General features: G+C 44.5%; 1 protein-coding gene across 1 annotated transcript; it reads right to left on the reverse strand.

Annotated features, from left to right (window-relative positions):
- Positions 1-1517: 1517 nt before the first annotated feature.
- On the reverse strand, positions 1518-12230 carry LOC103634709 (T-complex protein 1 subunit beta). Its single transcript, XM_008657297.3, has 10 exons — positions 11853-12230; positions 11021-11086; positions 10784-10895; positions 10331-10459; positions 9825-9896; positions 4223-4338; positions 3976-4052; positions 2455-2940; positions 2032-2347; positions 1518-1947 (listed from the first exon to the last, which is right to left on the reverse strand). The coding sequence occupies exons 1-10, from the start codon at positions 11907-11909 to the stop codon at positions 1801-1803; spliced, it is 1578 nt and encodes a 525-aa protein (XP_008655519.1). The 5' UTR covers positions 11910-12230; the 3' UTR covers positions 1518-1800.
- Between the last annotated feature and the right edge of the window lie 211 nt (positions 12231-12441).

Genomic DNA, 12441 nt, shown 5'->3' on the forward strand with positions numbered 1-12441 from the left:
GCTTATGCGCAGAAAGTATTGAGTAAATTCAATATGGATAAAGCATATACGTCTAAGACTCCTATGATCGTCCGTACCCTAGAAAGGGATAAGGATCCTTTTCGACCACGAGACGAAGGAGAAGAGATTTTGGGTCCTGAGTATCCATATCTTAGTGCAATTGGAGCACTTATGTATCTAGCAAACAATACAAGACCCGATATTGCTTTTGCGGTAAATTTACTTGCTAGATATAGTGCATCCCCTACCAAACGCCATTGGACTGGAATCAAAAATATTCTTCGATACCTCCATGGCACGACAGATCTCGATCTATTCTACGGAGGAAATCAAGATCCTAGCCTCGTAGGGTACACAGATGCTAGTTATCTTTCAGACCCCCATAATGGAAGGTCTCAAACTGGGTTTGTATTTCTGAATGGTGGAACTGCTATTTCTTGGAAGTCATCCAAGCAAACTCTAGTAACAACATCCACTAATCATTCATAGATTATTGCCTTGTATGAAGCTTCACGTGAATGTGTCTGGCTTCGAAGAGTGATTAATCACATTCAATCATCATGTGGGATTCATTCCAATGAATCACCCACCATTATCTATGGAGATAATGCAGCTTGTGTTGCTCAGATGCAACAAGGTTATATCAAAAGCAATGTTACCAAACATATCTCCCCCAAGTTATTCTATCCTCATCAACTTCAACAGAGTGGTGAGATTAAGGTCATGCAAACTAAGTCTTGTGACAATCTCGCAGACTTATTCACTAAGTCGCTACCTTATTCCACATTTCGGATATGTGTTAAGGGTATTGGTATGCGTCGACTTAGAGATTTGCTTGCATCAGGGGGAGTATCCCTTGATTAATCTAATACTAACATCACATTGTACTCTTTTCCTATATGAGTTTTACTACCATGTTTTCTCATGTTAGGTTTTTAATGAGGCAATGTCAACACAAGCATATGTCAGTCTCTTGATTTTTCCCATCAGGGTTTTTCGATAGAGACACAAAAGACATACCATATACTGTTGATTTTCTCCAAATTTTTCCCACTGGATTTTTCTGGAGTGTTACACAGTATATTATCGCAAACCACCTTTTGCTTACAGGTTTCAAGGGAGAATATACATAATGGACAACTGCTTAAGGGGGAGTGTTACGAAAAGTAAGCAGTTGTTGACTGTTTTCTAACCGGCATTCTCCAAGGGACGTGCCCCTGCACGATCCCCATGTACGGACGTGGCTTTTGGCCACTCCTTTAGTGTCTTCTTCTCTTGTATAAATATCAAAAGCAATAAAGGATACAGTGCCCCTTTTCATTTCATTCTCGCACAACAGTTTCCATTCTCGCACAACAGTTTCCACGTGACCATTGAAGGTCAACTGGCATTTGGCACAAGGCCTGACGCTCAAAAGCAACACCAGAAGTAGCAACCACGTCACATAAACAAAGACAAGCTAGTCATTCCTACGTCAAAAGGAATAGGAGAACATGTAGAGGCACATGGCACAAGCATATCGTAAACAATGTACTACCTCCATTATCGAATATTTGTTGTCTAGTTTTAAACTAAAACTCGACACATAAAAAAGAACAGAGGAAGAACTTCGCTACCAAATGGTACATCATGAGAATCTAGAAAAAAAAAAGCCTACGGTTGGTTGTTTCAACGAAATAACAATTACTAGGTTCTTAGGAGCCAAAAACACTTGAAATGTGACCAACTTGAACGCCCCAGAACCACCATCAAAACTAGGGTAACAAGCATCCCCACTACACCGAGAAACAGCGTGTCTAATCACATCCTATCCTCTCTTCTGCGTGGGGCACAGCTTATGATCTCATCGACCCTGAGGATCATCTCCGCGGCCTCCGTCGCAGACAGGAGTATGGCCTGCTTCACCTTGAACGACTCTTGAATCCCCAGCCTTTGCATGTCCCCAACCTGCAGACCACACAATATTGACTAGTATCAGCTTCTGTAATAGATGATTTGATATGAATGGAAAACTCGCGCCTGCGAACTTACGGTGCCAGTGATGACATCGATTCCAGCAGTGCAGTTCTCTTTGTGGTGCTCAGCTCGGAGCTGAGAGATCAACTCAGCGCTGTCCAAACCAGCATTGTCAGCTATGATTGTTGGGATGGCTTGCAGAGCGTGGGAGAAAGCATCGATAGCATGAGATCTCTTCCCAGGGGTCTTCCTTGCAAGTTCATCCACTTCTTTAGCCATCAGCATCTCAGGCCAACCGCCTCCAAACAAGACACGGGTATCATTTACTGTCTGGGACAGCACACACAAGGCATCATGCAAGGACCTCTCTGCCTCATCAAGCACATGCTCACTGCAGGGATGAAAAAAAGCAAAAATACTCAATTTATGGAAATTTGAAATGCATAGATGGAACATAGTAGTCCTGCATGATAAGTAGAAGTGTAGAACAAGACATACCTAGCCCCCCTTAAGACAATGGTGCAAGCCTGCCCCATCGCGACCCCAGAGAAATGAATTAACCTGTCCTCCCCAATCATGATCTCTTCAATTACCTTGCAGTGACCAAGCTTAACAGAATCTGGATTATCAAAAGTTGATGCGATCTCACCACCAGTAACAAGAGCCAGACGTTCAATGCCCTCAAAGTCAGCATGCTCAATTGCAAGTATGCCAGCGTCAGCAAAGAGTTCCTCAGGGAAGTTATAGATTAACTGCCTGTTGATGAAACAGTTGATTCCGTGAGCTATGATCTTTTGGACTTTCTCTCTCATTTTCTGCTTCTCAGCAGCTTCAATGTCTGCAACCTTAGACATTGAATCCACCCGGACCTGTGCTCCATATATCTTAACTTTATCTGTGTCCATAGCAGTGTTTGCAACCAAAATTTTGGCATTCTCAATCCGCTTTGGCTGCCCGATGCCAATTTTCTTGTCAAGAATGAATCTGCAAATAGAAACAAGCAAATAAAAAAAAGATATTAGGACCATTTTCTGTTGGGAAACATTACATAGATGCATGCATGAACACTCAATAAATTGTACTCACATGAATGTTAACCGGTGAACTACTTTGAAACTACTACCTGATTACAAACTACTCCCTCCATCCCATAAAATAAGGCATATATTTTTTTTGACAGTCTTTAGAGTGAAACTTTGACCATTAATTTCGTTTAAAATATGAAAACAAATTAAGCATCATATTAAAGTATTTTTAATACAAATTTAAGTATATAACATGCATACACTAAAAATATGTTTTATTGCTGAATTGTTGGTCAAAGTTTTAAAATGTTGACTTTTCTAAAAAACATGTGCACCTCATTTTATGAGATGCAAGGAGTATTAGATTACAGACAATTAATTTGAGATTAACACACATCATCAAACACTTCCCAAAGTATAATTCATGAAACAACATGCCCTTGCATGTGAAAAGAGGGTACCACAAAAGCTAAAATGCAGGTTTTATAGGAGGGTGATTAGACTTGCTATGTCGTATGGTGCAGAATGTTGGAAAACAGTAAAAGAAGACATGAAATGATGGAATATTACCCAAAGATTTACCCTTAAATAGAAGTGCATGGAGGTTCTATCCATGTGCCTGAACCTTGACTTGTGGTTTTGTGGGGTTTCAACTCTAGCCTACCCTAACTTGCTTGGGACTAAAAGGCTTTGTTGTTGTAAAGAACATGTTTGTAGATAGACTGATAGAAATTAAGAACTAATTAAGTAGCCAAAATGTCAAATTGGTATTCCTACTTTATTTGGCTGGTAAATGAGCAATTGATCTTTCAGAAAATGTAGCGCTAATTCTAATTGGTTATATTGTTGTAAAAAACAGAAATTAATTGAATTGGGCTCTTAGGTTGGACTGATTGACAGAAAGGAGAATTTGGTGCTAGGTGAGAGAATTTGCATGCAGCCCAGTGCTGTGTGGTCAAAAGAATCAAGTGGCAATTTTTCTATAAATACATACCCTTCGTCCAAAAATGAATCCTTGAGAGATCCTCCAGGTTTCTTCAGAATTTGAATAGATTCCAAGTTGGTGCTACCCTGCCACCATTCAGATAGAAACCGATCAATACTATAACACCATCGAATAACAACACGACTGAGTTGCTATGAAGTATGAACCACACTTTTTCAAGAGTTAAAATTATACAGATAAACATATCAAAGTTTAATGTAAATGATAACCAACTTTAATTAAGCTATTTGTATACCTTAAGCCTCAAGACAGCATCAACCGCAAGTTCAGCAAAGTACTCCTTGTCTTGGGAAAGTATTTTTGAACTAAGAGTAGTCATAGCAATATTCATGAGATCAGCTCTGAACTTATCTGCAGAAGGAAAAGGATATTGTCATGAGATCGATGAGCATAATGGCATATTTCTAAAAGAATCCATGTGTTGCAAGAGGAAGTGAATTTGAATTTTTATGAGATTAATATATTACTCCAACATAACAAAACCTCAATGCCGTCAAATCTTATTTGCTATGCGCGCGCACGCACGCACACTGTTAGAATTACCCCGGCTGCGGAGGTTGTATGAGTGGCTAATGGTTGGAGGGTTGGAGGAAGAGGTGTGAGAGATTGCCGTGGTGACGCCTGACCTAGGGTTCAGGCGCAGCAATGGAGTTGAGAACAGCAGGGAGGCAAGACTCAATCTCTTTCTTTGATTAATCTTTCCTGATTACAAACTAAAGGCATAGAGGGCTTATATATTGCCCTGGCCTAACAAGACTTCCTCCTTTTAAGGGGATCTAAACAAACTACCTTTATTTAAGGAAAATCTAAACAACTCTAGCTATCTTATCTGAGTACTTATCTGCTCAGTCTAGCTTATCTCCCCCTGGCTGCTTAGGCCGGCGCCCATATACTTTTCCAGTCATAACATCTCTCCCTCCCTCGACGAACAGCTCATCCTCGAGCTGAAATTGTGGGTAGGAAGTTTTGAATTGCTGCAGGGGCTCCCATGTGGCCTGCTCTAGCTGCTCTGCATTCCACTGAACCAGGATGAACCATTTACCACGCTGAAGTCGAGCTTTGAGAACTTTTTGTGGTGTGGGCAGAAGCCTGCCGTTTTCCAGTACTGGCAGAGCTGGTGGTAGAACAGGAGGTGATCCTCTGAAAGGTTTGAGTAGTCCTACGTGGAAAACATCATGGATGCGGGCTCCTTTAGGGAATTCCAGACGGTATGCCACTGAGCCGATGCGTTCCAGAACTTGGAAGGGCCCTGCATACCTTGGCCCCAGTTTCCCTTTTGGTCGGCTGACCAGTGATTGTGCCTGTCGGTGTAACAGGCGTAGCCAAACCCAGTCGCCCACCTTGAACTCCAGATCTCGGTGATGGCCATCATAAAACCGCCTAGCATGTTCCTGGGCCTGTAGGAGTCTGTCTCTGACTTCCGCGAGAAAGCAGTCCCGTTCGCGAAACATTTCTTCTATAGTTGGTGTAGCTGCTGCTCCTTGCTGGTATGGGATGAGTGGAGGGGGGTCTCTGCCATAGACCACTTTAAACGGGGTTGTCTTCAGGGCTGAGTGATAAGAGGTATTGTAGCAATATTCAGCCCAAGCAATCCAGTCAACCCAGGCCCTCGGACGATCCCCTGTGATGCAGCGCAGGTACATGGCTATAGTTTTATTGACCACTTCGGATTGCCCATCAGTCTGTGGATGAAAGGTTGTGCTCATCCTTAGTTTGACGCCGGCTAGCTTGAAAAGGTCCTTCCAAATGTGTCCCGTGAACAATGGGTCTCGGTCACTGACTATAGAGCTTGGGAACCCATGCAGTCGGACAATCTCATCAAAGAATGCTCTTGCTACTGTGGCTGTTGTGTATGGATGACTCAATGGAATGAAGTGGGCATATTTGGAGAATCGATCGACGACTGTAAGAATGACTGATTTGCCATATACCTTTGGTAGGGCTTCGATGAAATCCATTGAGATGTCTGACCAAATCTGAGCTGATACCTCCAAGGGTTGCAATAGTCCTGCTGGATGGAGTGTTTCTGTTTTGTTTTGCTGGCAAACTGCACAAGAACGAACCCAATCTCTAACCAGTGCCATGTCCCTGTGAACAAAGAAATCTGTCCTCAACCTTTGCAGGGTTTTCTGGATGCCGCCATGGCCTGCGGAGTGGGCTGTGTGCAGGATAGCAGGAAGTATGCTGGAGGATTGTGGTACAAAAATCTGATTGCCATGCATTATGAGTCCCTCTCTGATCTGCCATGGCGCACCCTGCTGCCCTGTGCTGATCTGATTGTGTAGGAGCTGAAACTCTTGGTTGCTTGCACAATCTTGCTGGAGGTCTTTGTAGAGTTGAAAGGTTGGTGTTGAGATCGTATAGACCGATCCACTGGTGGTTTCCCTGCGCGAAAGAGCGTCTGCTACTGTATTTAGTCGGCCAGCCCTATATTCCACCTTGAAGTCGAAACCAAATAGCTTACTAATCCACTGATGCTGAGGTACAGTTGAGAGCCGTTGATCGAGCATATACTTGAGGCTGAAATGGTCTGTACGTACCACAAATTTCCTGCCCCACAAGTATGGACGCCAATGGCATACTGCTTGTACCAGTCCAATGAGTTCTCTCTCATATGCAGCGAGCTTGACATGTCGGGCTGCAAAGGGGCGGCTGAAGAAGGCAATTGGTCCCTCATCTTGATGCAGTACAGCGCCAAAACCTGAGCCGGACGCATCACAGTCAACAATGAATGAGTTGGCAAAATTTGGGAGTTGCAAGACAGGGGCTGTAGAGAGAGCTCTTTTCAGTGCCTCAAATGCTATGTCTGCCTCCGGACTCCACTGGAAACCCTCTTTTTTTAGGAGTTTTGTTAGTGGTGCAGCTATTACTCCAAAACCCTTGATAAACTTGCGATAGTAGCCTGCCAACCCCAGAAATCCTCGCAGTCCTCGTGGTGCCTGTGGCTGTGGCCAGGAAGTGACAGCCTCCACCTTGGCACTATCCATGGCGACTCCCTCTGCAGAAATCACATGTCCCAGATAGGTGACGGTTGTGGTTCCAAAGGAACACTTAGACTGCTTGGCGAACAGCTTGTTGGCTTTCAGGGACTCCAAAACCGCCTTGACATGTATTAGGTGGTCAGACCATGATGCACTGTAAATGAGAATGTCATCAAAAAATACGAGCACAAATCGCCGAAGGAACTGTCCCAACACTTCATTCATGAGGGTCTGGAATGTTGCCGGGGCATTGGAGAGACCAAATGGCATGACCAAGAATTCAAAATGACCATGATGTGTCCGGAAGGCTGTTTTGTGCACATCATCGGGGTGAACACGGACCTGGTGATAACCTGAACGCAGATCCAATTTGGTGAAGAATCTTGCACCCTGAAGTTCGTCCAACAATTCATCCACTACAGGTATAGGATATTTATCCTTTACTGTCTTCTCATTCAAGGCTCTGTAGTCAATGCAAAAGCGCCAAGAATTGTCACTTTTATTTACTAACAATACTGGGGCTGAGAAAGCCGATGTGCTGTGACGGATGATGCCTTGTTGGAGCATGGCCTTACACTGGGCTTCAAGTTCATCTTTCTGGAGCTGTGGATATCTGTAAGGTCGTACTGCTACTGGTGCTGTTCCTGGGAGGAGATGAATCCGATGATCACGGCACCTAGCTGGGGGAAGGCCACTAGGTGTCTCAAACACTTCCTGAAGCTGTTGTAGCAGACATTCCATCATAGGTTTGGGCTCTGCCTTGAGTGACCGGACTGCAGGTCTCATGGAAATGTCCCAGCGCTGCGAACCCAGTCCCTTCCAGAGAATACGTTGTCCTCTCCTCCAGAATGCCATACACAGATCTTCAAGATCCCAAAGGATGGGTCCCAAAGTGCGCAGAAATGTGATACCCAATATAATGTCAAAGGAATCTAGAGGAATGGCATATGCGTCCATCAAGAACTCTTCACCGGCAATGGACATACCAATACTGTTAGCAATCTGTCGGCAGTGAATCTTGTCGCCATTTGCTACTATGGCCTGGAAACCTTGGTTGGAACTGTAGGCTAGCTGCAGCCCATCTACAGTTTTGAGACTGACAAAATTGTGGGTAGAGCCCGTGTCAAGAAGAGCTGTGAGGGTGTATCCCCGAATGTCGACTTGCAGTTGCATGGTGCCCTCTGAGCGGATGCCTGTTAAGGCGTGGAGTGAAATAATGGGTGCTGGATCCTCTGGACTGGATTCATCCTCGATTCTTGTATCCTCTTCAAAATCTGTGACCTCCAGATAGAATAGACGTGGGCACCGATGACCACGAACGTATTGTTCGTCACAGTTGTAACACAGTCCCTGTTTGCGGCGCTCAGCCATCTCGCCGGGGGTGAGCTTCTTAAATGGACGTTGTGCCCCCGTGTTGGTTGGTGCTGCTACTGTTATAGTGGACTGTTGTGCTGGAATAGGAAATGACGGCCACTGGGGAGGCCTCGACGGCTTGCTAGTAGTTGATGTCTGGTGGACGTCGAGTGCCTGAGCCCTTCGTTCATATGCTCTTGCCAAACTTAATGCATGATTGAGATCCCGAGGAGCCATAAGTTCGACATCGATCTTGATACGCTCTGGAAGACCTGCCGTGAAGAGTTGTACCTTCTGTTCCGGAGTGAGTGGCGTGGTGTGGGCCAGTAAATCCCAGAACCTCTCCTGATAATCCTCCACTGTTATCCCGATGAGCTGCTTGAAACGCCCCCATGACAGGGGTGGTTCATCACGCAGGAGCTGGTTGTACCAAGTCCGTGCAGCACCGAGCATGTGATATGAAGCCAACCAGACTTTCTCCTCTTCCAACGTGCGCTGCCCCTCAAAGAATTGTTCACATCGAGTCAACCAGTGCATTGGATCTTCCTTGCCATCAAAGGTTGCAAACTCCAAGCAGTGGAAGCGAGGAACAGCAGCAGATGGTGGTGGAGAGAAAGCACTGGGTATGGTGTGCGGTAGTGGGGGAAAGGATGGAATGGGAGACGGTGAATGTGGTAACGGCAGCAGGTGCGGTGGAAGTGAGGTGGTGGTGTGTGCTGGTGCGAATATGGTGGTGGGTGGTGGTGGAAGGTGGTCATCGGTCGCTGTCATAGCCGGTGGAAGTCCACCATATCCAGGCATGGCGTAGGGGCAGTATGGTGGCGGCGCCATGGCCGATGTTCCTGGGGTGGATTCCACCGCGACAATGCGAGAGGACATGGAGGCCATCTGCGTGGCGAAGAGCCCCAGTTGGCGCTGGACTTCAGCAAGGGCGGTGGTGATTGCTGCCAACTCCGACGGCTGGGCTGAAGCTGCAGTTTCAGCTTCAGCAGATCCTGGCATATCTGATACCAGGTTGTTAGAATTACCCCGGCTGCGGAGGTTGTATGAGTGGCTAATGGTTGGAGGGTTGGAGGAAGAGGTGTGAGAGATTGCCATGGTGACGCCTGACCTAGGGTTCAGGCGCAGCAATGGAGTTGAGAACAGCAGGGAGGCAAGACTCAATCTCTTTCTTTGATTAATCTTTCCTGATTACAAACTAAAGGCATAGAGGGCTTATATATTGCCCTGGCCTAACAAGACTTCCTCCTTTTAAGGGGATCTAAACAAACTACCTTTATTTAAGGAAAATCTAAACAACTCTAGCTATCTTATCTGAGTACTTATCTGCTCAGTCTAGCTTATCTCCCACTGGCTGCTTAGGCCGGCGCCCATATACTTTTCCAGTCATAACACACACACACACATATATATTGCCAAGGAAAAGAATGGCTGAAATAAGCCAGTATCTTATGAATCTGAAAAATTATGCTTTCTAACCATGAGATCAGGAAAATAATTTACCTGTATTTTCTTTGTTGTCCATGGTATTTTGTAGCAAAGCATTTCTGGCACACTCGAGAGCCATTCTGTAACCTAAAATTTACAAAATGAATTAACCACTCGTGACATTGAAGCTCACCACAAAGCAGTGATCTAGAATGAATATTAGTAGTGCTCCAGAGTCCAGAATACATACTAGTTATCTCGGTATAAAACAGGCAACACAAGACAGATTAGAATCAGAACATCAGTGCACTGCCTATACATTTTTATTACTAAGAAAATTGAAAGGTCAATCTGAAAACATGAATTGTAAAAAAAAGTAAGCCGCATCTCAAGTTTTGAATGACTTAACAGTAGAATCCATCAATATACCTTGTATTGTATGCTTGATCTATTTGATTTGTTACTATGAGATTGATGCAAGCAAGACCTAGTAACATGGCATGCTACAATAGTTACCAAGCTTTCCAATGTGAAGGATGGAAAAGCATACTATTAACCAGAACACATTCAGCAAGTAATACCTGCAATAATAGTCATCGGATGAATTTTCATGTTAATTAACTTCTCAGCCTCCTTCAAAAGTTCTCCAGCTAGAACAACAACAGAAGTTGTCCCATCACCAACTTCATCATCTTGAACTTTTGAGATGTCTAATGATCATTAAGGAGTAATGGCCTTTCTTTCATTAGGAAAATAATATTTGTACAGAAGAGGGGCCAAATGAGGTCACAAGCAGAATATGAAGTTTAAGATCAATGCCAAGAAAGACCAAAAGAAATTATAAAACCTCAATGCTATTGCTATGACAAACTAGGGATGCAAATTCTAGTAGTTTAGGGTCTTTGCGCATCCAAAGCTTGCTAAAATGGCAATCCACGTAATTAATTTAGGGGAGGGGGATAAAGTACACTTGCATTCCTATTACCACCTTACAAACACTATCGTCCAACAGTAATCAAATTGACAAAGGATACCAACAAGGACCTTTGCAGCAGGATTGTCAATGTGAAGTGACTTCAAAATGGTAGCCCCATCATTTGTAACAGTAACATTACGCCCTCTACCAGTTGATTGCAGGATCTTGTCCTACATACACAAAAAAATGCAACTTGCAAATTTTCAACAATAACAACAATGAGAAGTAAAAAACTGCTATCATTCATGTAAAGTGGACGGTTCCAAGGCATGAACAATATGTTTCAAAAACATACCATTCCTTTTGGACCCAATGTGGTCTTCGCCAAATCCGAGATTGCCATGGCCCCAACAAACGATGCCTGCAAGGATATGGCGTTAGCAAATCCTGCCTCCGTTTCAGAAAAACGAAAAGGTCCACAGATGGAAGTGTCACTCGTTGTGGAAACTCACCCCCAGCACAGACACATTATGTTCGTTTTACGAGCTAAAGTGTAAACCATATCAGTGCATTCCTTTGCGGTTCACCTAAATTTCTATTCAGTAAAAAAACATCATCCAATAATTCAAAAGAAAGAAAAAAACTAAACCGTTAAAAGTTCCCAAATGTGTAGCAGGCAAGAACGGAACTATGGCCATTTACAGAATACACGCTGAAACTAGGGAACGTATCTGGTGCTCAAAGGGGTATGGTGCTCATGTGCACATTTTAAATCTGGTGCATCCATCTTGTATTCAACGGCACCAGCTAATTTTACGAAGAACCCCTCCCACTAGGGGAGGAAGGTGGGAGGGGTGCTTCACAAAATTGGTGCTGCTGTTAGATGCGAAATGGATGCACCAGATTTAAAATGTGCATATGAGCACCGTACCCCTTTGAGCACTAGATACGTTCCCCTGAAACTAACCCGCTAACCGCATAAGAATAGTGAATGCGCCAGCAAAGAACCCGAAGAGAACAGCAACCAAAATATCCTAGGAAGACTAAGCACCAACACTACTAAGGTTTCTGGTTTGATAATTCCCACGGATCACACCATCACTCAAGCTGGGGAAGCGCCGCAGAACGGAACAACGAAGCATAACCTAACAAAGAAACCGCTCGGGTCAGACAGAAGGCGGTCTTACCATTCTGGCGCGGTCGCCCTTCTCCTCGACGGCGTCATCCTTGAGAACCCTCTCCATCTACACGCAGGGGATTGAAGCTCACTTGGAAGGACCAGTTGTGCGGTGTAGATGTGGTCGGCAGAGGAAAGCAGGCAATCCCCGAGCGGCGGGCGGCGGCGGCGGCGGCGGCGTTGGGGCTAGCCGACCGGGGTCTGGATGGAGATGCCGCTGCTACTGAGAATCAAATACCTGCACATACCGTGGGCTGGGCCGGCTGTAGCGGTTTCATGGGCTAAATAGATTTTTTTTATATGAGAAAGCAAAGTTGATAGGTAGGAGCCGTGCAGCGTGCAGGTGGATGAAAAATGTGAAGGCAAACATATCATGTGATGATGTGAATATGCCAATTTGTATGCATTTAGATACGGAACGTATCTGGTGCAAACCAATCTTTCCGTGTAACCGTGTAAACTTCTAATCTGAACCACATAATGTTGTTCCAAGGGACACAGGGGCGTGGATAATTTTACACTTAACTGCTCGCTGCTAATCACAATTTTAGATATTCGGAGCCATTTGATTTACATCTACTTAGGTTGTCTCTAGCAGG

Source organism: Zea mays, chromosome 8 (genome assembly GCF_902167145.1).
Source record: "Zea mays cultivar B73 chromosome 8, Zm-B73-REFERENCE-NAM-5.0, whole genome shotgun sequence".
NCBI lineage: Eukaryota > Viridiplantae > Streptophyta > Magnoliopsida > Poales > Poaceae > Zea > Zea mays.